Below are 27,247 nucleotides of genomic sequence, written 5' to 3' on the forward strand. Positions count from 1 at the left end.
GTTTTATAGAATCTCCCTTTATCACCATTATTGTAATCTGTCACAATTCAATTTTTAAAAAATCACAAATTAAAAAAAATTCAGCGTGAAAAAATAAATTATAATTTTGCTTATTTGAAACAGTCAAAAATATTTATGAAGTTTACTTTATTTGTCTAGCAGAAACCATTAAATGATTCAAACAAAATACAATATTTATGTCTGCTTTTAACTGGCAACCCATATTGGAACGTATTTAAATAATCGGATTTTGCAGTAACTTCGCCAGGAACTATAATTTTTAATTTACAATACACAGTAGAGTAACTTATTATACGGTAAAGTAGCATTTCAGCTTAAACTATTTTGTTCGTATTTATAATTTTCCTACATTTTTAATCCTTATTTAATATTAAGCAGCTAAAGTGGCTGTAAATTAGTTTAAGTGACACTTCAAAGGGAGGTAATCCCCATCTCTTCCTCTGAATTGAATAAGGATTTACCTAGGAATATTTTTTGATCAATGTGTAATGATTAAAAATTTTAAAGAAAAGTCATAGCCAATTGAAAAAAAACTCAAAAATCCTAGGAGGAAAGTAGACTTCCTATTGGTTGGCTGTTGGAGATTTTCCTTCGTTGTTATTACTCTTCAAAGGATATTAGAAATGACAGCAATGACTTTGTACGTCAGTGACAGAATGTGCCTTTTCTTTCTAGATTCTACCGCACTTATTCTGTTATTTATAGAATGCCGATTTTTAATTGAAAATTATTGTAAAATCATTTGGGTATTTGCATTTTTATCAGTTCTCTTAAAAATGTTCATTTGGTTGTAGTCAGTTGCATAATACGAGGGTCGTTTGAAAAGTCCGTGCAAAGTCAGAGAGATCGCACCACTGGCGCGTATGCAGGTTATGTTTAGTTAGTAGCATCTCTTGGAAGAACACATACCAAGTTTCAGCCAGATCGGTCTATTTCTTTGTGTTTGGCATTCGTTTGAATCGAGGAAGTCGAGTGATTTTCAAAAAAAAATTCGTGTGTTGATTAAACACTACTTTATGAAAGGCAAAACGCCTCGGGAGACTAAAGAGAAGCTTGATAAACATTATGGTGACTCTGCACTTTCGATTAGAACAGTTTATAAGTGGTTTCAAAATTTTCGGAGTGGCCATACGGGCACAAGTGACGCTGAACGTTTTGGACGCCCTGTTGAGGTTACTACTCCAGAAATCATTGATAAAATCCATGATATGGTGATGGATGACAGAAGAGTGAAGGTGCGTGAGATTGCTAGTGCTGTGGGCATCTCGAATGAACGGGTAATATTTTGCATCAACATTTGGACCATGACAAAGCTATCCGCAAGATGGGTGCCGCGATTGCTCACGCTTGACCAAAAACGATCGTGTGAAGTGTTGCAAGGACGGTTTGCAGCTGTTCCAGAAGAATCCGCAGGACTTTAAGCGTCGTTTCGTCACTGTGGATGAAACATGGATACATCACTACACTCCTGAGACCAAAGAACAATCTAAACAATGGGTTACCAAGGGGGAATCTGCGCCAAAAAAGGCGAAGACCGTTCCTTCGGCCGGAAAGATTATGGCGACTGTCTTTTGGGATTCGCAAGGAATAATCCTCATCGACTATCTGGAAAATGGTAAAACTATTACAGGTGCATATTATTCATCGTTATTGGACCGTTTGAAAACCGAGCTGCAAGAAAAACGCCCACGATTGGCCCACAAAAAAAGTCCTTTTCCATCACGACAACGCACCAGCTCACACCTCAGCAGTTGTGGTCGCAAAATTAATGGAAATAGGGTTCCAACTCGTTTCACATCCCCCCTATTCTCCAGAATTGGCTCCCTCGGACTACTATTTGTTCCCCAATATGAAGAAATGGCTGGCGGGAAAAAGATTTTATTCAAACGAGGAGGTGATTGCAGAAACGAATGGCTATTTTTCAGACTTGGACAAATCCTATTATTCGGAAGGGATCAACAAACTAGAGCAGCGTTGGACGAAGTGTATAAGCCTAAAAGGAGACTATGTTGAAAAATAAATAAGGTTTACCCCAAAAAATTAAGTAGTTTTTATTTTTGCACGGACTTTTCAAACGACCCTCGTACATTGAGATCTAGACTGCGGCAGGTTTGTTACCAATAGTTTAAAAGAATATTTCTACAAGTTATTAAGGATTTAGATTAGCAAGGAATCGGTCAAAATAAAAAAAAAAACAATAAATCGTCTTTTTGCCAACGTTTCGACAAATTTATTGCCTTCTTCAGGGCGTGGCTACGCGGGTTGGTTGAATTACAGAAAACTGCTTTGAGGTTGATTTGATTTTAATACAAATTTATTGTGACTCACTCATAACCATTACATTACACTACATGTTTTAAAATCTTAAATTCTTATTATTTTTGTTCTTTGAGTCCCAAATAACATTTTTTGCAGTCAAAGAACCTCCCAAAACGTGTATTTCTGGTGGAAAATTAATATTAAAAACCGTTCACGAATAGATAAAATTGTAACTTTGATCTTAAATATCTCGACAAATATTAGGGATATCGAAACGGGATTAACGTCATTTTTCACAGTTATTTATGTAGTTTTCATAATCATTGTCAAAACCAGTGGTCCTTATGGAACCCCAATCGGGTTTTTGACCGTAACTTCGCCAAAAATAAAGATACAGCATCGGGGGTGAAAAATTTGAAAACTAAACCAAAAAAAAAAAACATATAGAGTACTTCGTGGGTTTTTTCGAAATTCCGCTTTCCTAAAAAGTTATTTGCGATTGGTGCGTTTTAAATGGATCACCCTGTATATGTACAAGTTTCGGTTAGTTATCGCTATCAATTTTACTAAAATTTAGTTATAACTTGTTTTTTGTTTAAAAGAAAAAAGATCTTCAGTACCCAGTTATATAAAGGTGTCAATAAATGACTGAAGGGAACTGAATCCCGACTAGTCGATTTAAGAAGGAAAAACGAATGGGTTGTCGACCAAGGGTAGCAACACGGCTCTTTGTCACAGTCCGTTTTTTTTTTCTTTTGCACCGGTTTTTCTGTTTGTAACTACATCTTGCCCGAAATATATATCACGCTCAACAAACTGGTTATCAGAGTTATAAATGTTGCTAGAACTTCTTTTGTTCTACACTCTGTGACAGCAGTGTTGCCCTGCTTACAGCTAAACCCGCAATCATTTTCCTGCTATATTTGCCAACTTCTCTCCTTTTTTTTTTTCTATGCACTGTCACATAAGCTGCTGCAGTATCCACATGTGTACGTGCACATGCCAGGTTAAATGCCGTATCCATTTGTTCTTATGGCCATTTATTATTATTTAATTCGTCACTTTTTGTTAAGAATCCCAGTTTTCAACTAGTTATTAATTGCAAATTTCAAGATGTTAAATATAACTAAAAAGAAAGCATACATAGATGAGATTCTCAGAAAGCTATTAATAGTTTGAGCAAATAAAAAGTAAATCAAAACTAGATCTATTAAATATTCATTGAATTTCGTCAGTATTTCAATCGAATAATTAAAAAAAAAAAAGGGTAAAAAAAGCCAAGCAGTGGGACCAATTTATTGTTACAGTTTCCATTTATACTGGAATTCTATTCTCGGAGTGAATAGGTTTGGTCATGCGACATATGCCAGGGAATTCTCTGTCCGGCCATTATTTTCAACAGTTAGCCATTTTTCATAGTTTCAATTTTTAATATATTTCGTACTTGTGAGTAGTTTTACATTGTTTATATATTTAACACAACAGACAGTTCTCTAATGCCTAACTTTGACTCATTTAAATACGAGGGTCGTTTAAAAGGCCGTGCAAAAATAAAAACTACTTAATTTTTTGGGGTAAACCTTTTTTATTTTTCAACATAGTCTCCTTTTAGGCTTATACACTTCGTCCAACGCTGCTGTAGTTTGTTGATCCCTTCCGAATAATAGGATTTGTCCAAGTCTGAAAAATAGCCATTCGTTTCTGCAATCACCTCCTCGTTTGAATAAAATCTTTTTCCCTCCAGCCATTTCTTCATATTGGGGAACAATAGTAGTCCGCGGGAGCCATGTCTGGAGAATAGGGGGATGTGAAACGAGTTGGAACCCTATTTCCATTAATTTTGCGACCACAACTGCTGAGGTGTGAGCTGGTGCGTTGTCGTGATGGAAAAGGACTTTTTTTGTGGGCCAATCGTGGGCGTTTTTCTTGCAGCTCGGTTTTCAAACGGTCCAATAACGATGAATAATATGCACCTGTAATAGTTTTACCATTTTCCAGATAGTCGATGAGGATTATTCCTTGCGAATCCCAAAAGACAGTCGCCATAATCTTTCCGGCCGAAGGAACGGTCTTTGCCTTTTTTGGTGAAGATTCCCCCTTGGTAACACATTGTTTAGATTGTTCTTTGGTCTCAGGAGTGTAGTGATGTATCCATGTTTCATCCACAGTGACGAAACGGCGCTTAAAGTCCTGCGGATTCTTCTGGAACAGCTGCAAACCTGTCCTGGCAACACTTCACACGATTTCGTTTTTGGTCAAGCGTGAGCAATCGCGGCACCCATCTTGCGGATAGCTTTGTCATGTCCAAATGTTGATGCAAAATATTATGTACCCGTTCATTCGAGATGCCCACAGCACTAGCAATCTCACGCACCTTCACTCTTCTGTCATCCATCACCATATCATGGATTTTATCAATGATTTCTGGAGTAGTAACCTCAACAGGGCGTCCAGAACGTTCAGCGTCACTTGTGCCCATATGGCCACTCCGAAAATTTTGAAACCATTTATAAACTGTTCTAATCGAAGGTGCAGAGTCACCATAATGTTTATCAAGCTTCTCTTTAGTCTCCTGAGGCGTTTTGCCTTTCATGAAGTAATGTTTAATCAACACACGAAATTCTTTTTCGTTAATTTTTTGAAAATCACTCGACTTCCTCGATTCAAACGAATGCCAAACACAAAGAAATAGACCGATCTGGCTGAAACTTGGTGTGTGTTCTTCCAAGAGATGCTACTAACTAAACATAACCTCGATACGCGCCAGTGGTGCTATCTCTCTGATTTTGCACGGACTTTTCAAACGACCCTCGTATAAGTATAGAACAAATTCTAAAATCTATAATAAAATTGTATATACAATTAAAATTCTCAAATGAATTTCGTTCATAAAATATTATTCACTAATCTCAATATTGTATAGGTTACAGAAGTTTAGTAATGAAAAAAAAAATCTGACCTAAATAACTGTTACTCCCTCAAAGAGAGTTACAGCAGTAGCATTTCACAGTAATATGTTATGTCTTCACAATGTACTGGGTTGCAGTGAACTGGCGTGGCTCCGGACGCCATTAAATACAAATATTTATTCTTTTCAGAGTATTAATCTTTTATAACTATAATGTTCCGCACACTTAGCTAATTTTTATTAGAGCAGGGAGATCTCAAGCGAGATAAATAAGATCCTTCAAGCTCCTTACATAATAAATAGTTTTGGGCTAAGAGATCAAGGAAATGTCATCAGCTTGTCATGGTATAGGTTGCAATTGATTTCCTGAATCTTAGCGTGATTTCTCGAGTAACGGCAGAATTATCTTGATACCACTGAGGTGTCAGCTTAAGCTCATTGAGCATTGATTCGTTGAATGGAACATGTAGAGTTGTAGTCGACTGAAACAGATTAGAGTCTTATATTTTTCCTTTTTCGCACTTTCTGGTTTCTATTACAGCAGGGAGGGATTCGTTGCAAATCGGCGAATGTCCAATGGTTTTTAAAAGGCTTAAACAAATTCAAGGACCTGCTTTTGGAATTAGGGGTAAACATTTATTGAATCAAGGTAGCCAGACAAGAATTATAGCTGGCAATAATCATTTTAAATAAATAATTCTGCCTCTATCAAAACAATGATCTTTATTAATTGTCATTATTAAAGCCAGAAGCCTTAAATGGCTGATAAAGGAAATTAACTTGCATTAAATTGTTTTGATAAGAATATTTTTTCTAACCCTTTGTTTAAAATTGCAGATCTGAAATTCGCAAGAATAAGGAGCAGAAGGGAAAACAGAATTGATGGAAACATTGAGGTGTCAGGTGGAGAATGTCTATCATTTTCGTCTATCAAGATGACGTTCAAAGAAATTTTTGAAGGAACCAGTCAGTAGAAGAATCCGAATGAAATAACTTCAACAGTGCTGGAGATCTCCAAAATGTTACAGAGGCATATAGACAAACCATTAGCTGTAACGTTAAAAGTGTTGGAAACCAAAGAACTGCAATCCTAGAAAGAGTAGTACCAAAAATAAAGCGAAAGGTATAATGGCAAAAAAGAAATTAATAAAATAATAACGTCATAAATAAATACTTGAATTTTTGGATAAAGTTGTCCACAAATAATACCAGTTAATTATAAGATAGTAAGGTTAAGATGTGTAATAGCAAACGGTTATATTACATAGAATGCTGCAGAATCATAAAGACTTCACAGAAAGGAAGTTTGTCTTCTTAAAAGATAAATATGTTATTTTGTGTACCGAACATACGATACATCACTTTTTTCTACAATTTATGTTATGTGAAAGTTATCGATAACGAGAATCCTCATATCACACATTTCTGTGTAAAATATTGCTCTAAAAAATATTCAACTTGTTGCTTCTATTCCACTAATCATGGTTATTGCATTAGTTTTTCTTATATTTATTGTGCAGATAAGAAAATTTAAAAATCGGTAACAAGTAAAAACTTAACAATGGCAATTTAGTTTCTATTTAAGATTCTACAATTTATGAGTTGTGTATCACCGTACAATTATGTTTTGTTTCTACTTTTTTTCTTTTTTTTTTTTGCCAGCTATATTTCATTGCGAATGCGAAGTTTTTAAGAAAGAAAGACTCTTTCTTTCGAAATACCAAACATACAAATCCTATCTTTTCGCTATTTAAAAAAGATATTGATGTATTTATTTGAGGTAAATTAAAAGCACAGAGAATATGTTCTCTATGAGGAATGCATTGCAAAAGACAAAACTATGGTATATGAAGAGTGACGATCGATAAAAACAGCCTGTGGTGCCGTTTTAATGGTTACCAATCAAGAATAAGTTACCTGCTGATCCGAGCATGATCAAACATATCTTTTTCTACCTTTTCTCTGTTTAAAGTCTGAAGTTCAGGTAGTCGAAAGTTTAAATAAAAATATTCTGTTTTTATACCATTACTAACCAATTTAAACCAGCGTGAGTGAAATACTCACATCGGTAAAACCACTCCCGTGTTAAAAAGCATATTTAAAAGTACTACTCACTCATCGGCACAAACTTTGTTTATTTTTACTGGAAAACATATTCCCACTGTCTCGAATTAATGTTTAATATTTTATTGTCTCTTTTATATTCATTTTGTGTTTTTCTCACTTAGATTTAAGAATTGATCAGAAAAATAAGTTTTTTTCGCAAAATTACTGTTTTTTGGAATCCATAGTATTGAAATTTTATTCTTTGCGTGCCCAGTTTATGTGACAATCCGATATTTTCATTTGTTTAGGGCCTTGCCTTGTTGATGCCCCGAAAAAAACTATTTTCTGTACCGTAAAACATAACTAACAACAAGGAGATTGAATTTTTGAAAAATTGTTAGGCTTTAATTATGCCAATTTTTATTGTCTCACTTACTCTGGCATAGACAATCTGCACAGAAGATGTACCAATTATGTTTCCAGTTTTGAATGGTGTAACCCTTCAGATTGGGGCTTCGAAATAAGGCTAATCACCGAAATCGCTGTTCACTCCATTCATACTCTGAATCTTATTTTCTGTAGTTTTCAGATTTGGAGTGTCTTGCCTTTGTGCCGACTCGGAGGTGTTCAGGTCTGTTCACTCTCCTCCGTTCATCCTTTGTTACGATTTTACAGGTTTAAGTAAAGTGCATTTCCCAAAGTTAATCACTGAGTTATTTTTTTGAAAGTTCAGCTAAAAAGTCTCGAAATAGCTTAGAAACATTTGAACTTGGAAGTAATTATTAAATCAAAAGGTTTCCTAACAAAAACAGAGGATTTTTTCATAATTTAGACAACCCCCAAAATAAGATAGCAGTATTAAGACATATGTATTTATATTAAAAGTAATTAAAACGTCAGTTAAATGTTACACAAGTGACATAGACACACAAGAGTTGAATTGACGCAAGCACAGCTGTGGCTTGGCTTTACATTTGATTGGTGTCAATTGCGAAGGCCGAGACAAGCGCTCTCTGCCAACAAATCCCCTTTGGCCAGACATGAGTAAATACTTGGCTAACTGAGTACAAACAGATCGAGTGCGGTATATCCTTTGTGAATGTTCGCAGCAGTTATAGCAATTAGAGTTTTGCTTATTAAAATATGTGGCCAACCTTTTATCACACTATAACAATGTTATTGTGGCTGTTGGTACTCTCACTGTTCGTACAGTCACAGCATCCAACAGTTACGCACAGTGAACAAAGGTCTGATTTGACTGGAATATGGAAAGAACTTGTCAGGACTTCAACGGCTGCACTAAATGTAGAATGTCCATCTTGTTTGAAATTGATGAATCATGTGGCTGAAAACGCTACACGTATGCTTCGGGTGGAATCTATAAAAAAAGCTATATTAGATGCGCTTGGCATGTCCGAACCGCCTAATATTAATATGTCACTAAAATCATTGCCAATTCCAATAAGAAATGGTGATATCTTGAGAAAGAACATGTACGAAGAGGAAGAACACCAGGAGTTTCCTTCCGCGTATCCAAGTAAAGTTATGGTGGTCTCTTCAGGTAAATATATTTTTGGTAATGCTTGTGAATCTCTTATAAACTAAATTCTGGAGCCTTCTTTCCTAATGCACTTTTCGCCTCTCAGCTAACAACCCAATTTTTTTGATCATAACAGCGCAAGTATTTCGACCTGGTCCAACTTAATGAAATAAATAAACTATTCCAAAAACAAGATTTAAATACTTAATGGTTCAAAGTGCATGTGACAACCTAGAAAAACCGTATCAGTCTTTATTAAACTACGATTCCTTATATTTCTTTGTCAGGTGTACTTTTATGTTTTATTTTTTTATTTTTAATCATTAGTTAGTTTTACTGTTAACATCTTTACAAAAACCAAAACGAATCAACCTTACCATTAAAAACTATTAAGTATTTAATATTTGACATGTGAGATAGCTGATCGATAATGTCAAACCAAATAGCTTAAAATAACATAACTACAGGCTAAAATAAAATCATCTTATTTTAATGAAAATAACTATAAATGTTAAATATAACTAGAAATATGTGTGCAACCACAGTTCTCATTAATTAATTATTTTTTATTCGACTATTTTTCGTTAAAGTATTCCTCACTGTTTGTCTATATATTACAAAAAACATAAAGACGGATAAGATTAGTTAAATATTAAGAATAAATGAAATTAAAACAATATATGAGACTGAAAACTTATTCCATAATAATATATTTGCATTGAATTATTTTCTTCAAACAAGGCATATTCTAGCGAAAGCATTTACTAGTGCCCAGGAGAAATTAGATTGTACGAGGGACTTAGTACTTCTACTTTAGTTTAGTAGAGTTGATTGATACTCTAGCTGTTTAGAAAACTCTGCTTTTGCAACCTTCTAAATTTTCCTGATGACTAAAAAAAGAAGTGATTACTTAAAAAAAGAGAGGCTACTCAAGTCTACTCACTTATAAGAAACATGGAACATTATAGAGACGATTATAGACGAGTATATGTTTCCCCTTCGGTGGAAACGCATTTTTATTTCTTTACTTCTTAAAACTTTGAAGTTGGATCGTACAATTCGCTTCCATTCAATAGAAATGGGTGGTAAAGTTCTTGAAATCTGTTGGTTAAATGCCTTTGCCACACATTCAGTACCTAATTTCGCTATAAATATTCTTCCTACTCAGGCGATATTGTCATCAACCCTTTCGTTGAAATCTTTGATTAATAGTTAATAAGAATTTGTCTATTTTTTTTCAATTCGACATTAAAGCCCTGGTTTTAATATTTATCCGAAAATGAGTAAGGTGCTTCCTTAACTTATCGTAACATATTATTACAATTTCTAAATTCATATGTTTAAAAAAAAACAAACTATTTTTACGACTGCAGTACATTTCTGCAACAAGAGAAGCTGATATAAATTTGTGAGCAATGTTGTTTCTAAAGACGTTTTATTAAGGTTTCATAATTGAATGCCTCATTTTGTCATCATTAATTACGTTTCTCCAGCATTCCTCTACAAAATTTTATCGTTAAAAAGTACCAATAAAAGGGTAGTAAGTAAAATAAGCTATTCATGAATATTGAATAAAAAATTAAACTATTGAAAGACAAGATAGAAAAATGTCAAACTATCATAACAAATAGAGAAGTTATTTGGTCAGTGGTTAGTGCACTTGATTCCCATACGAAAAGCTCAATTTTGAATCCTTTAGCTACCTATGACCTTAGATTTCAGTTTACTGAGAGCTTCTACAGCTTCTTGTGTGAAGGCCAGCTGGGGGCACTGAAAAAGGCTCCAGGCGCCAATGTCCTCAAATGTTAACGCGCATTAAATTAAAATAATAATCACTGTTCTGCCTGTCCTTTTTTTCTCTGTACGAGCCTCTTACAGCTAACTATTCATTGATGGTGATATCTTAACAAGAAATCATTATTCGGAAGTAGGCAGTGCACTGAAAAAAGGCCGGGCACCACAGTTATGGCTTAAAGGAAAAAATAAAATAAAAAAATACCCTTATAGTTTTAATTTTTCTGTTCAGAATTGAATAGTTCAATAATTAACTATTAAACAAATTAAAATAGTGAAGGAAAATCTAAGCGGGCCATCGCACACTATTATACATCTTTTCAAAATGGATTTCGTGCGTGTTCTAATTTTCTTATGCAAATTAAATTTGAAGGAAGAATTATTCATGAAGTATTCCTGAATTACTGTCCTATTTCACTATTTTTGTACTTCATCTTAAATCTCTTTCTTCGGTAAAACTTTTACTGCTGGAACTTTTTCATTTCTGTTTTCTCTTTTGCTACTAAAATAGAAAAATTATCAATTATAATAAATTTACCAAGTTTTGGTTTGCCACAGAGTTATATTTTAAAAATTTGCAGAAGCCCAAAAAGTGTTAAAGATGCTTTCATAATTTTCAACGTTCATTCATTGGAATAGTCGCTTTGCAGGGTTACTAATGCTTATCCTATGACCCTAACCCAACCCTTTTACTTTAAAAATGTATCAGACTCTTCTTATTGAAATCGGTATTTGGACTTTTGAAATATTTTGTAATCATAGAACGTTTTTTCGTATGATAATGCTGAGGTTACTTTTTCACAAACCTTCAAAATGTGGGAAGTTCGCTGCAAGAATGCTCAGAAATAAAGAAGTCGAAATTTAGGTTTATAACCATCCGATGAGCGTATTATAACCTACATAACGGTCTGGGTGCCAGAATGAGAAACATTTTAGTAAGCTAGAAATCAAAGCTATTATCAATCTCTGTTATATGTTTACGTTCAGTAAAAAATACCAAGTCTTGGGAACATAGCTTAATTAAAGTGAAGAAAGAATGCAATAACTTAAGAAAGAACATTTTTTTTTTTTTAGATTTGCCACCAATTTAAATATATATTGATAAATTTGACCGGTCGCCGTTCATTCAAAAGTGTTGGTTAATCTTGTACATATGTTAACTATAATTTTGATCTAATTACATATTTAATTTTACGATTAAAAAGTTTTATCTAGTGGCGGTAAATAATAATAATGGAAAATAATTACTATTTATCTGAGGGTAGTCGGAACATTGATTTAGTTTCTAGCAGATGAGAATAATGACTGAGAACAGAGAAAATTTATAAAATAAAGTTTGGTTGTAGTGAAATATGGTTAAGAAAGAAGAGGTTTTTTTTAAATAATGATCTTTGGGGGAGACACATGATAATTAATTCTTTATAATAAACAACTATCGGGAAGCTTTGTATCCTTCATAGACGAGATTACTGGAACATTATTCATTTAAAGTGCCTTCTACGCAATCAATTTGTCCTCGAATTTCATCTAGACATAAATTGATTTCTTACTTTATCATGCTTGTAACAGATGATCGTTTATTTTTAATTCTGTTCGTCTTAATAACAGAATGATCTTTAATTGTTGGCAATCCATGTAGAGAGATCTCTATTTTTTTCATTTTATTTGAGAGGAACGTAAGCTGAGATTTGTATATTTTTATTTTACTTCAATAGATTTATCTCAGACAAAGGCTTTTATTTCAAAATTATTCACTTGATTAAACATACACAAGGATAGACACGAAATATTGTGTAAACTAGTTCTTAATTTATTTAAGAAATTATTAAATTTCTCTAAAATCGGTTATCGCTAATATAGTTTGTTTAATTAGTAAGTCAAAGCATCTTTAGCGGTATTATTTACAATGTCGATATAACACGCCCATCAAATTTCCTATCGAGATATCTCTTTACATGCCTGATGGTGTTTATATCGACACAGGGGGCGATTCAGTGGCCACCTCTCTCACAGGACTTGACACCTATGGACTATTTCCTTTGGGGATACCTGAAAAACAAGGTGATTATTCATAACTTTTTTCTTTCTTTCCTTATTTCTGCTTACCTAAAAGCATTTCTAAATCTAGGTGTATCAGAATCAAGCCGGAATTGCATCTGTAGATGAACTAAAGCAAAGAATAATAGATGCCTGTAACTCTGTTAAATTCGAATCTATTTCTTTGGCAGTAAGAGACAATTGGCAGGAAAGACCATGTCTATGCATCTCTAATGGTGAAGGCCAGTTCGAGCATGATCTGTAGTATTAATGAGGAGTAAAATTTATAATAAAATAGTACTTAAAATAGTAATAGTTAAATATTATCATTTTGAAATTTCTTATAAGAATCATGTTTTCATTCATAACTTCTAAAATATCGCTCACAGAAAAAAAAACCGTTCTAGTAAATTTTTCTTTAAAAAAAAATAGAGGAATCTATTTCTGAAATAAAAACCGCACCTCCCCATTTGAAAAAATGAAGTTGGTGCCTGTATCTCGCTTCTGGAAGCACCGAAAAAAATTTACAAATTAAATTTGGATTTCTAACAAAAAACTAAGGGAACACGTATTTTTTTCTAGCTATCTTAGTTTCCTAGAAAAAGTCGTTATCCATGTACCTTGGGACACCCTGTATATGTTTTTAAAAAATGGTGCTGAAGTATAGAATATGCCAAAAAAACTTCTGAAAATACGGAATAAGATTACATCTCATCTAGTGGATTATTTTATTTTAATTACATATTTAAAAATTAGTCTTTAAACTCACATCAGGGTTGCATAATTTTCATCCAATTGAACTTTTAGAATTGAGTCATTAATGTGGCTAACCGTAAAGCTCTATAACCAGTAAAAACTTATGAGAAGCGTAGATCAGAAGTATGAAACGGAATTTTTTACCTAAAAAATATTCATATTTTAGTTAATGTCCATTAAAGAACTTTAAAAGACCTTCAAACGTGTTTTACGTAAAAAAAAATAGCGAATTTTAGCTGCTACAGTTGTCTCGAAGTCAGGCGTTCAACAATCAAACTGAAAAACTGTTTAACCAACATTTTGATTCAAGTGCTTTGTAAATAAGGCAAAGCAACACGATTAGACTGTAATTTTAGAAACTCTGTATTTAGAAACTTCTCCGTGAGTGCCATCTTCTGACAGCTTTTTCTTTTCTTGTTATTGGGTGATTTTTATTAACAATATAAAACCATTTATAGTCTCCATTATTCTTCATTTTGTTAAATATTATAGGTTACTTTATGGTTGCTACGTCAACCCTTACAATTTTTTTTTAAATATTTCCAACACCTAATCGCTACATTTACACAGGGTCTACAGACATCTGGACACTATTTGGGTTCCTTAGCCTACAAGAGAACTTAGCACCACCACTCTCGATCACATTCATATTTACATTCATTAATGGACCCAGAAATACAAGGTCATCGCAGTAGATCTTTTAGTAGCATTAGATAATTAATTAAATCTATTCCATTCCTCAACCTCTAAACATGTTTATTTTGTAATTGAATAATTAGAGACAATTCTCCAAATAGTGTGGTAAAGGCACGGATGCATATTTAATAGGATTTTCTGTATGGCTTTGGATTTAAATGAAAGGTTTAATACAAGCAAGCTAAATTACGAAGACCTATCTGATAATATGTACGCAATGCAGTGTAAGACCTCCCTAACTTGCTGCTGGATTTCACTAATGTGTTAAAATTCAAAATACGTAGGCATTACTTGACCCTTGGAACACCAAGGGATGGATATTCACAAAACACCGATGCTTCTCCTTAAGTAATTTCTGAAATGTATTATCTGAACTTCTATTCTTTTTCCAAGAACAGTGACGTTAACAGTTCTGCAAAATGTGAAGAATGTTAAGTAAACTATTTCTTTAGAAGTATTAAAAAAATGTGAATTGTTGTGCTAGTACCACTTCGGTCGCACTTGTAACTAAAGCAACGTCTCTACTTTGAATAAAAAAAAAGCTTGAATAGCACACTTTTGTCTCGTAGCATGTACATTAAATCATACAAATTTTATAACCGTTATATTTCAATATTTCAAGAATTCACTGTCGTCATTAGATTAAATAACTGTTTCACTTTGAATTCTGAACAAATAGTTACGAATTATTATACGTCTTCCAGTCGAGAAGTTTTTTAAAATATAAATTAAATCGGATTTAGTGACTCCTTAGCGTTTAATGTAGCATCAATCATGAAGAAAAAGAAATTGGAGTTAAATAGGTTTTGCACTTTAAAATCATAATTAAAATCATATTTTATCCTGTAATAAAAATAGATGTTTAATTCGTGTATTTGCCCTCCATCGTTGTTTAAAGTTACTGTGGAATTATGTAATTTTTTTATTCGTCTGTTTTCTTTTAATTTAAGGCGAGTCAACATCTGAGGTTATTGGCTTTCGGCGCTTTTTTCAGTGCTCTGCGGACAGTGTCCTGTCATTACAGACAACACTGTCTATTACCAGACAGTGAGCTGTAAGAAGCTCCTAGGAAAATTAAATCTAAGGGCCAGCAGCTGGAACAGATAATAAATATCTTGATTTGTAATATCTTTTGGTAAACTCGTGTTATCTAGACACTAAGAAGAAACTTAAAAGAATAACGAAAATGGTCAAAGAAGTGTCGAGAATAACCAAAATAGTAAAAGAAGGATTCTAAAGTAATTGCTTGGGATCAACAAGTTAATTAGCAAGGAAGTAATGGCTTAAAAACCTCATTACTTTACTTTACTTACTTCTGAAAAAATAGCCACCAATATAGTTTTTATTCTTAAGAGAACATTTCAACTCTGCAGAGCTGTGTTATATCGCATGATGGTTATTTCACTCAGCAATGTATGGGAGGAAGGTGTATGGGACTAACTATCTGTCAACACCAAGCACTACTTGATCGCATTGTCTAGAAATTATTTTAGTCTTAGTTGCATGCTTTTCTCTCTAAAATTTCATTTTCTCTTCTTCCATTTCAGATGCTATAGTTACTACAAAAAATATCTCTTTATTTGAAGAATTCTTCTGAGAAAATTGAATTTTGTTTAGTTCTGGAAAAGCGTGGCGTATCTTTTTTTTAACATCATTTATAGAGAAAGACTAGTTCACATCAATAACAGTACAGTTCCACGAACTCTTAATATTCTATTTGTAGCAAATTGGGCTTTTTAGTTCTGTGAAATTGGCAGAAATATCATTTTCATTGTTAACATAAACAAAAACTAAAAAATATATTTTAGAGAGAGAACAGAATGTGTCTTGTTATGTTTATCGAAGCATATATTCACATTTTTATACATTGTGAAGGTCGTTGGTAATTAAGTATTAAGAGGAACAAAAATAATATTTTAAGCAAAGGCGAAAAACTTCGTATTTTTTTTATACAATTAGTAAAATTTCAACTTTGTGAACGTTTTTAGTATCCTGGACTAGTCGTAATTTCAGAAAAAGAAATAAATTAAAATTATTTCGACTTATAGACCTGTAAAGCTAATATGTATTGTAGTACTGGGTTCGATTCCCGGTCTTGGCCTTGGATTTTATTTAAAGGTTAAATGATAAATAGTAAAGTACGTTTGCTAATCGCCTCCGTCCACGACACCTAGTAAATGGTAGTTGGACGTTAAGAACCGCCTGAAAAAATAGGCGATTACTTTTTTATTTCGACTTATTGCTAGGAACTATTTATTTTAAATCAACCAAAAAATGGCGCTGAGAGGGATAATGTTAAAAATCCATACGAGTATAATTAATGATAAATATACTTCTGCTTATTTATAGGAAAGTGTAACTTGACGCGATTTTCTTTTTTTGATTTAAGATTTTTTTTTTTCACATATCAGTCATTTTTTCAAAGGCCTTAAAATACTAGAAATAAGTCGAAAATCTTAATGTAAGAGTTTGTGTAAATATTATTAAAGTTAATACTATAATTGTACTATATAATAATTGTATGTATAATAATTATAAAAAAAGAAGGTTATTTTCCAACATAAGGCATGTTTCTTCTTCAGTGTTAGGAATTTTATTTTTATTTTAAGAAATTTCATTCTAGTTCTCTGAGGTGCATCAATTTTGATGGAGCGATGTGAAGCGACATGGAAAAATAATGCTCTTTTTGATTATTTATTTATTTTGTTTTTCAGAAATTACAAGCAAACGTACTGAAAGTGGTTTTGAAGTTACCTTCAAAATTGAAATTCCATGGAATGTTTTATCAGCCGAAATGACAGAAGCTACACTCTGGCTTTATTCCAAAAAAGGAACCAATTTAAATCGTTGTAAATTCTATTCTAAAACCTGTGGAAGTTCTAACGATGACTTTACATTTATAACTACTGATTCTAGTGATTTTAAAGGTAACTATCGTTTTGTTTGTTTTATTTATTTAAATGTTTTAAAATCCTTTGCTGCAAAGATTCTTCACATAACACGTGCATAGGCATGATAAAGGTTTCGTAAAAACTTTATTTTTGCAAGTTCTCAGTTTTAGCATTGTGAATATAAGGCCTGTCCCTTCTACAATAGGCTTACTAACGTCATTTAAAGATAAATGCCTGTCTAGTAACCTAGATAAATAAATCTATCAATAAATCTCCCAAATTTAAAATACTAGGCATTAGGTTACATAGATGCAGATTTCAGCTTTAAATAATGCGAATTGCATAAGCTGTGTCTATAGATCTACTTTAGATTTCATAATATACAATATGCACAAATAGCGCAATTGAATATAATAGCATCCCCCGGTATCTACTCTCTACTATGGCTTATAGATCACTGAAGATTATAAAGAACTGAAGCCCTTAATTTGCACTGTCACTAGCACAGCTTATAAACATATTTGTTGGGGCAATTCAGGGACATACTTAAGAGGTTCAGTTGGCCTCAGGAATTTAATAAATGATATTTCAAGAAGTTCATTATTATTATTATTATTATTACTAAGTAAATTATTCTGATGCTCTGATTTCAAATAGTAACAAATGATTGCACAGTCTAACAGTACGAAAACACTTCAGAAATAATATCTCTCAAATATTGGGTTAAATCGATCAACTGAAGAGATTAACTTCAGAGATTAAAATTAATTTTTATAAATAAACAAAGTAAGTTCTGTTATTTAAGATAAACAATCAAGGATTTAAGCTCTGACTGGAAAATTAATATTATTAGAGTGAAAAGTAAACGATCGTTTGATAAGTAATGCAAACTTCCTTTTATCCCTAAAAATATTTATATATAAAGTGGAAACTTTCGTAATTACTTTATGTAAATCAATAAAATATGCCTAATAAAAAGTGAAAGTTTTTTAAGTTGCTAAAAACTTTTTCTTTTTTTTATATAGTCATATCATTATGCGCGAAGTACATTGCCAGACATATTTTGCCATAAAATCCTTGAAAGTAAACTTTTTGATCTACGGAGCACTTACTGGCAGAATGCGCATTATCGTACTTGTATATGTCGCAGTTCCTCTCCTTCAGTAAAAACATATCGTGTGGAATTGGTTCTTAAGATGTATTAATCGAACCGTTAAATGCTATCTACTGCTGTTATTGAATACTTAATGTCAATTTTTTTTTTCCACTAACAGTCCACGCTTTAAGAGAAAATTCATATTAAATGGGTAAATTCAGTTTCTCTTGGCATTAACCCAACTTCAACTGTGTTCAAGTGTAGACAAACGCCGATTTCAATACCTTGGCCCCGTGATAGGTTAGTGTGTTGTGATATTTTTATTTCAGGTATAATACGGAGGTTCCTAGAAGGAGTGGAAGGTAAAGAGCAATAGTCTGTTTGGAGGCCGTATCTCTTGATGGAAGGGCAATTGTTTTCTTATCTCAGATCTACGTTGCATTTCGAATGAGCGGGTTAAAAACCAGTTTTTAAAGAAATTCGTATCTGATCGGATTATCAAACTGCACTGAAAGCACTAAATTCATGTGAATTCACGTTGAAATTGGTGCTGGAATGTTCCAGGTAACTGGAAAAAGTTTCTTTTGACAAGGATGTTCTTCTAATCTATGTGCTAGCTCCATCTTAAGTGTTTCGGGAAATTCCGAAGAGAAGTGGTTGGACTAAATTAAGCACTTCTATTCTTTTTGTTAGTTCCGTTCCTGCTGTTGGCGTCATTTGAACACTTATCTGTCTAGTTTCCAGGAAATCAATGACTTAACGCCATAATGCTTAAGGATCAGTTCTGTAGGTTATGCTATTGGTTCGACAATGCAAAATGCTAATTAGGGGTCAGGAGTAAGTAGATTTTATGTTTGCCAAGTGCGTCTCTCAAATTTCTGGGTTTATGTATCCCAGTGATATTCATATACAGGGTGTTCAGCATCAGACTACCGTAACTTCGGGAGGCGATTCTGGGCATCATTTCCAACAAAAAATTTCATATAAACTATGGCTCGATTCGGCTCCATTTTATAGATATTATATTTTTGATTTTATGTTTTTTCAAGGTGTTACTACTTGTTTGCAAAAAGTTGCCTATATTTTTCAAACTATTAAAACTACAGCACTTTTAATCAGCTCATTAGAAAGAAGGTTAAATTTTCTTTTAAATAAGCTAAATTGAATCCCAAAATAATAATATTTAGTATTTTACTTTGCATTATGAAAGGAATTCACCTACCATAAGAATATAACTGATCAGAATCATCAAATCCAGTACGATTTTTTGCAAACATGTAATTTAATAATTAATTTGTTTAAGAACTATATTCAAAAATATAAAACTTACATTATAAATAATAAAATAAAATACGATATGAGTTTAAATGAGTGTTAGGTTAGAAAGGATTTTCGTTTAACGAGTTTAGATCTGTGTGCTATTCTTTAGTTAATTAAAGAAATATGCCAAATATGTGAATAAAACACAGATTTTCTTGAACTACTCAATAAACGTTTGGAACTAGGAGGTTGTTAAAAGCTAATAAATTAGCGGACAACTTTCTTATCGCCGCTTGAAATATCAATTAGCTTATTTAAAAAGAAAGTTATCCTTCTTTCTAATGAGCTTATTGAAATTGCTTTATCTTTAATAATTTGAGAAATATAGACAACTTTTTGCTGAAAAGTAGTAACACCTTGAAAAAACATAAAATTAAAAAAATCTATGAAACGGAGCCATAGTTTATATGGAATTTTTTGATTCAAATGATGCCCAGAATCGCCTCCCGAAGTTACCAAAGTCTTATGCTGAACACCCTGTATATACCTGTACAATAACAAATTTTTGGAATTCTCTAATCCCTTTTTTTTGTTTTGTTTATTGTTTTTTAGATAATTGGAATCTATTAGATTTAACAACAACACTAATGAATTGGTTGGAATATGAAGAATTATGCCAAGAAATAAGATTAAATTGTTACGATCATTTAAATGAAATTTACAATGCAGCTTCTGCTAACCAGTCAGCCAATAAACCTTTTATTTCGGTGAATTTGTCACCATTTTCAACGCTGAATGTGAGTCAACAAGTAAACAAAGGATATAATTTACATATTTTATAGATAAATTATCGAACATATCAGCGGTGGTAACAAAATTTTAACGTAGATTACATTATATATGAATATAAACGCACAGGAACGTTGGTATTTTAAATGTTTAGAAAGCTTATAAACTGATGTTGGAAATTATAAATTTTCTACCCAAATTTTTTATGTTGAACTACGGTTAAATCTTCATTAGAATTGTAGCCCCTAGGCTGGAGTCTATATCCCCAGTCACAAGAATTTATCCAAGTGCTCCGAATCATTAACTTCTTTTACAAAATTACACTAAAATACAAAGAACACCTCCGGCAGTCTACCTAAATATAGTATATGACAGAAAAAAAGAACATATATCTTTTCAACATACAACCCTGAGGCAAATAATAAATTTCTCCTAAATTATTTGCACATTTTCTCTCATTTTTCTGCAAAATATGCCCAAATTAAACTAAGTTGTAGTTTAGGTTCTAAAGTAATTCATCATTATAATAAAGGTAAGAATTAAATTCTCGTAACAATAACATGCAAATCTTAAATGAAAATACTATTCTACAACTTAATAATAGTAAAAAAATAATAATATTAGTACTGTTAGATTAAGTTACAAAACAATGGTAATATGACATTACAAAATAATTAATAGCTTAGATAAAAATCTTGTACCGCTATCTAATATAACTTTCCTATTGTTACAATTCGAACATAACATTAGCGAATGTGTCAATATGAAAGAACTGAAGAAACATGCAACACATAAACTCCACGATATTATGCAGCACTGCGGATCCAGCCGCATTCTCATAACGGGAATCCTCAGTGTTTTATTATCTATTCTTCAGGCGTTACAAAAAATTTTGAATGAATAAATCACTTTTTGAACGAATTGATCTATTTTCCAACACTTGTTCTTTCTTATAATAGGCTTATCAAATAAAACATTTTGGGTAGAACTAATAAAGTTGTTTCTGATCAGATCAATTATAGGTCACGATAGAAAATTGCTCTCTATAATTAAGTGTCTACTGAGGAAACAGGACTATTATTATTATTATATTTTGCAAAAAAAAATGCTCCGATAAGGATAAGCTTTTCGAAAGACTATAGTTATGATTTTCGTTATTTCTTGTCCCAAATTAATCACTGTATGCAGCTCCTAATTTATAAGCATTTTTTTTAATTAACAAAAACTAATTAAATATGTAAAATTTAAAAAAGTACATATTAGTTAGTTTTTGTTTCGTGAACAAAGAAAATTCTAAACCATTAACATTAGAAAAATTAAATGAGAAATGAAAGTAATTGTTCAATAAGAGACGGGGACATATATACTTCGTGATCAAGAATCATCTCTTCTTATTGCCCAAAAATCTTGCAATAGGAGGAATGCAAATATTAAGAGAATATTCACCAATATCCAGTCACAAAAAATTATTCTTCCATGAAAATATAGAACTATTGAATTATAATTAATTAAAATTGTTCTGAAGTAATAATGTCCCTCTCGCTGTATTCGCAAGCACTTTATATAAGTGTAAGGAGATTCCATACAAATTTGTGCGCTGCGTCTTACCTAATGAAACATTATTACAGGATTCTAAACATTTATAACCGTTTCAGCAGTTGTTAAAAGATGAGAAATAACCTTAATAACCTCATTTCCAGAAGCCGGAGGTTTATACGATTGATAATAACTTAACTTTATTATTCGACAGAGAAACAGAAATAAACGTAACATAAACTGCATGGCAAGTTCAACGGAGTGCTGTCGTGAAAGATTATTGGTATCTTTTTCACAAATAGAATGGGACACCTGGATAATACAGCCGCCATCATTTGAAGCCTACTATTGTAAAGGGAAATGTGAGGATATTGCCACTTTATCTCTTGGCAATACACCATATTATTCAGTACTTCAGAATTTGGTAATGCTATTTTATTAATGCTATTACTAATTTTTAATACTTTAGTCTGGTTCATAACTTTAAATAATGTTACGTTCATGTGTTATTATTTAATTTTAGAATGAAATTAGATCCAATTACATACTTAGCTCTATCACAAACAAAAAACCAAACACATTTTTGTGCTTAGATATCTGTTTAGAAACTGACAGGTAATAGTTCTACTGAAGAAAAAACTTATTATGTTTGTAATAACAATTTCGCTTTACAACTTTAAAGAAAATTCCATCTTCTTTCGGTTAATAACTGATTAAAGAATTAATATATGTTACAAATAATTAGATTCCACTTCAAGTTATTTATCTAATTAAATAATAGTATTTAAATTATAGTGTTTAAATTTAGTAAATATTCTAGGGAAGAGTTTAGCTCAGTTGATAGCGCGAAGAAGCTTGTAAACGGGAAGTCCTAGGTCAAATCCAAGCACGATACCCTTCCTTTCTCTTTCTAAGAGCCTCTATAGACCACCTTCCGATGATCGACAGTACTGTCTACTAGGAGAGAACACTATCTGGCAGTTGGCTTTACACTAAAAACTGTCCGGGGAGCTAATAAATTGAGATTTCGCCTGAATTTGGGGCATCAGTTCTTCAGTAATACTTGCAATGTTTGTAAATTGTATTATCTCTAGTTCTGGTTTATATCTTGGAATTACATCGCCCTTAGTGAGGTGTCTGTTGAACTTATTATTAATAATAAGAACTAAATCGGAATTATCACACAGTTGCATTAGTTTCCCATCCAGTTGCTCGTTAACTATTCAGCCATGTTGAAAGGAAACAGAGAAGATGAATAACTGAAATAGAGATGGATAGCTATCAGTATTTGGGAGTTACCCTAAGGGTATGCCATCATTAAACCGTAGACATTATACAGTCCTGCGCTATTTCACCAGCTGTATACAACATTATTTGCAGAGAGTAGTCAATGGCAGCAGGATCAGATTCATGTTTGTGTAGAATAATGTCCATCGAAGTTTGGTTTACTTAGAACTCTAGCTCCTTTTGTTGGTTTGTTGTTATAACATAAACAGGATGTTTGTCCACAGTTCTGCTTTTAATTCTCCTTAATGAATATGCCTCCCTGTGATTACTACCATCTGCAATAAATTATAAAGCCTGTATTATGGGTTTAATTTAATTTCACTATTTTCAATTAAATTTTGTAACTTTCTTCAAATAAAATGGAACATTCCGAATTCAAAGCTATACAAATTAAAAATGTGGTTAGGTCCGAAAATGTAAATCCGAAATCGATCTGGAATACAATAATCACGCATTTTACTACGCAGAAAAAATCAACGAAGTTATCGAAGTCTTGTAACATAATGAAAGGTTGATCGTAAACCCGTAAACGATTTAATATGATTCAAAGTAGATTTAATTTAATATGAAAAAGAAAGAACACCCAAACCCGACTGAAATGAAAAATCTATCATTGTAAAACTCAAAAATCTACATTAGAATAATGTGCTAATTTTACCCCATTTAAGTTCGAAGTGCTGATCATTGCAAGGTAGCCATGGCCTTGGTTTGACAATTGCAATAGAAGTACACTCGTTTTAAATCTCTTGATAATGCACTTTAAAACTCTTTAGTTTGGTACACGAATTGAACCAAACCTAGTTCACATTTATAGAAACCATTTAAAATTTATTCATTATATATTTTTCGTATTAAAATGAGTGAAATAAAATATTTAATTTTTGCAAATTTATTAAACACAGTCGGTAGAAAATTAAATATTACCTCTATCAAATAGTGTTAAATTAACCCAAACTGTGTTGTAACATCTCTACTAGTGGGATAAGAGTCGTAACCCAATAGTCTGACATTTTCTAAAAGGATTAAAGAGCTTTAAGTTAGTAATTCGCAGGATCCTGACTATTGTGACTCTAGACAGGCTTATATAGGTGTACTGTGTTAGAAGCATTTAGATTAAGATATTGAGAAAGTTTGTTATGGAAGTTAAGGGGAAATCGTATGCTACAGAATCTATAATAAGGGAGAACACCAAGGTCGCATTATAAGATTGCGATCTTAATTTAGTACACAGTATTAGTGATTCATTCGAGGGCTTCAGAGTGGATGATATTTTGTTTACATTCAATGATATTTTGATTACCTATTTTACATTTTTATTAAACATTAAAAACCTAAATGTGTATATGTTTTTTGTGTACTTTTAATTACGTACATAAACTATAGTAGGTGCTTCTATTTGATAACTTTTATTTAGAGCCAAGAACAGTGTATTTTATTATTATTATTTATTTATTGGAGCATCAACTGCGGTGGTTATTAGGGCCCCACATCTGTTTTCTTTTTCATATTGGGAGTCACTCAAGCTGTGATGGCACATGTTTAAATCTGATTTGGTTTCACTCACAGAATTCTACTCAGAAAGGCTGGGTAGAGCTGTGGTTTGTGGAAATGCTTTTCGATAATCCCCACTGATTTCACTAGTATACGTTAATGTTGCTATTTTGTTATTACAATGCTTAAATACCATGCCTATTCATTAAAGTCTGTCTTTAAATTTGGCTCGAGCACTTTAAAGTATTTCCCGTAAAGTTGATTTTAGTGTAATCATAGACTAAAATTGCTTAGCTTTATTTCCATAATGCATATCCAAGCACCTAGAAATGAATTTAATGTTTAATTAAAAAATTAAACACATTTACAAACAAGTAACATTAGGAACAACCAGCGAATTATCAAAAATACTTATTTTGATCGTTATTATTATTAATTTCTCCCTCCTCGACGTTTTATTTGGCGTTACTGTGCTGCTCGAAGGATAATTATAACTTATAGCGCTTCAACATCTAAGGCCAATGGCGTCCGGAGTGTTTTTCAGTGCTCTACCGATCTCCGGACAGTGTTCTCTTGTTACAGACAATACTTACTACTTAGAAGCTCCTAGGAAGAGAAAAATCTAAGGGTCAGCAATTGAATTCAGACCCGAGATCTCTGCATGGTATTCCAGAACGCTAACCAGTTCGCTAATCCTTTTTCGCTTTCCTAATATTATTTTTAATTTAAGACGCGTCAACATCTACGTTCATTGGTGCCTAGAGCTTTTTCCAGTGCATTCCGGACAGTGTTAGTTATATTATTTGACCAAGCCCCTACTTACCTAAGCCCCTCTTGCCACCCCGTCAAAATACAAAATCTCAAACCGTGCCAAGGATAATATTCATAATTGGCCTTAAGCCACTTGAAGATTCTCAATCTGAACACATTGGAAAATAACCTTAAGTTAGGTATCGTAAATGCTTCAACGGCAAGCTGTTCTGATCCAAGATCTTGAACCTGATATCCTTAAACCATGAGATTAAAGAATGTTGCTTTTCTATCTCAAAATGTTTTTACAATATGACCAAGTTGTGAGATATTTCTTTCAACTTGTGCCGTCAGAAGAATTTCACAAATTGCCCTTATAAAAAGTCATGTGTATGTTACTCATAAGATTTTATTAACCTATTTCCATTTCTAAATTGCTTGCTTCTTCTAGTGTTTTTTATTGTGGCTGTAGGTTAAAAAAGTTTCTGTTTTAGTAACTCATTCTTCTTTGTGAAATGATCTACATTATTTTTTACAAATATTTGGCACTCGGTACACAAGTGAACAGCTTAAATTTTTCATTTTATTTGCTTGCTTCAAGTATCTAGGCGACGAAGGAGTTTAGTAGAAAATTGATTGAAAATCAGATTCAATTGAGTGGAAAGGATTACGATGTAATCCATTCTTGTGGTGTTAGGGGCGTATCACAGTAAATACTTCTTCAGAAACGTGTAGATGTCGTTTTTTCTTTAGCAATAATATTATTATAATTAAAAATTTATAAATTAAATGTAGAAGAATGCATATAACTTAATTATAATTGATTTTTTTTGCAGAGAATGAATTCTCAACTAATGGAAAAGTTACCGGTTCGTACTTGCTGTGCTCCAAGACGTCTCTCATCATTGCAGATTATCTATGTAAATCAAAATGGTACCTACATGGATGCAACTATACCAAATATGTCAGTCACATCTTGTGGTTGCTCTTAATAAAAAACTTAAATATTAAATTAAAGGAGTACAATAATAATACGAAATGGTGGTTATTTATAATGAAATTTCATTTTTTAAATGTTGATATAGTGACAGTAAGTAGGTATGATAATTGGTAAATGTGAATAATAATTTCAATATATCAATGATGTGAGAAAAAATGGTTATGAATTAAAAAATATCTACGATCTTGTAAAACTATTACCCATAATGAAACAAATTAAAATTCCTATGGAGGCGCGAGTGGTAAGTTCAGAATCCTTGGCATTAATAAAGCAATGTTGGATAATCGAAGAGTGCTACAATTTGTTTAGCATTAACTAAAATTGCTAGTGTTACAAATAATTAATTACCCAGTAACCAAGGTGCTCAAGTGTCTGATGCATGTCATCAGAGAACCCAGCCTTAAATTCAGTTCTGATAAAAATAATTTAAAAACTAAAACGGTTGGTATTTGAAAAGAATATCCAGCATAAAATTCTTCCTCATACTTTGAAAAAGAAAGTAAAAAAATGCTTAAGTTTTATGCTGATGAGAATTTAAAAACTTTTCCATATTTGACAACAATCTTATTTCTTATTTAACTAATTTTTTAGTTACAGTTATTTCTTTCGCCTTATTCGATGAATGTAAAAAATACTATCACAATATTATACTTTTCTAATATAATCCTTATAATCTTTTATATTAATATTTAATTTAAGTAATGTTTAAACAATTATTTTATAAAAATTATTTGAAGTTAAGATTGTCTTGTCTCGGTGTGATTGCTGATGTAAAATAATCAGTGCATTCCATTAGTAAAATAATTTTTATTTACTTTAAATCCAATTAGGATTCTTATTTTAAATTTAAGTATACTAGACTGAAAAGACAAGAAACTAACCAACGCTACAAACTTCTCGCCAGACTACAAACTTAACCTACATAACAAAAGACTCTTATATCTTATGTTACTGCGACCTGTTTGGTCATACGGCATCGAAGTTTGGGGATCGACTAAGCGTTCCAACTCACTAAACATACAGACATTACAGTCAAAAATACTTCGAAAACTTCTTAACGCTCCGTTCTATGTATCTAACCTCACCATCC

The 27,247-nt window shown here is 32.3% G+C and overlaps 2 protein-coding genes across 3 annotated transcripts in view; one reads left to right on the top strand and one right to left on the bottom strand.

The window, feature by feature from the left end:
- The window catches only part of LOC141451094 (zwei Ig domain protein zig-8-like), a 686,638-nt gene that overhangs the window by 569,598 nt on the left and 89,793 nt on the right, over nucleotides 1–27,247 (bottom strand). The gene's annotated exons all lie outside the window — the stretch shown is intronic.
- LOC141451092 (growth/differentiation factor 8-like) lies at nucleotides 8,199–26,333 on the top strand. Its single transcript, XM_074122165.1, has 5 exons — nucleotides 8,199–8,795; nucleotides 16,772–16,984; nucleotides 19,917–20,101; nucleotides 21,844–22,053; nucleotides 25,994–26,333. The coding sequence occupies exons 1-5, from the start codon at nucleotides 8,378–8,380 to the stop codon at nucleotides 26,147–26,149; spliced, it is 1,182 nt and encodes a 393-aa protein (XP_073978266.1). The 5' UTR covers nucleotides 8,199–8,377; the 3' UTR covers nucleotides 26,150–26,333.

The sequence above is a fragment of the Rhodnius prolixus genome, unplaced genomic scaffold, assembly GCF_049639745.1.
Source record: "Rhodnius prolixus isolate KJV_2025 unplaced genomic scaffold, Rpr scaffold_8, whole genome shotgun sequence".
Lineage (NCBI taxonomy): Eukaryota > Metazoa > Arthropoda > Insecta > Hemiptera > Reduviidae > Rhodnius > Rhodnius prolixus.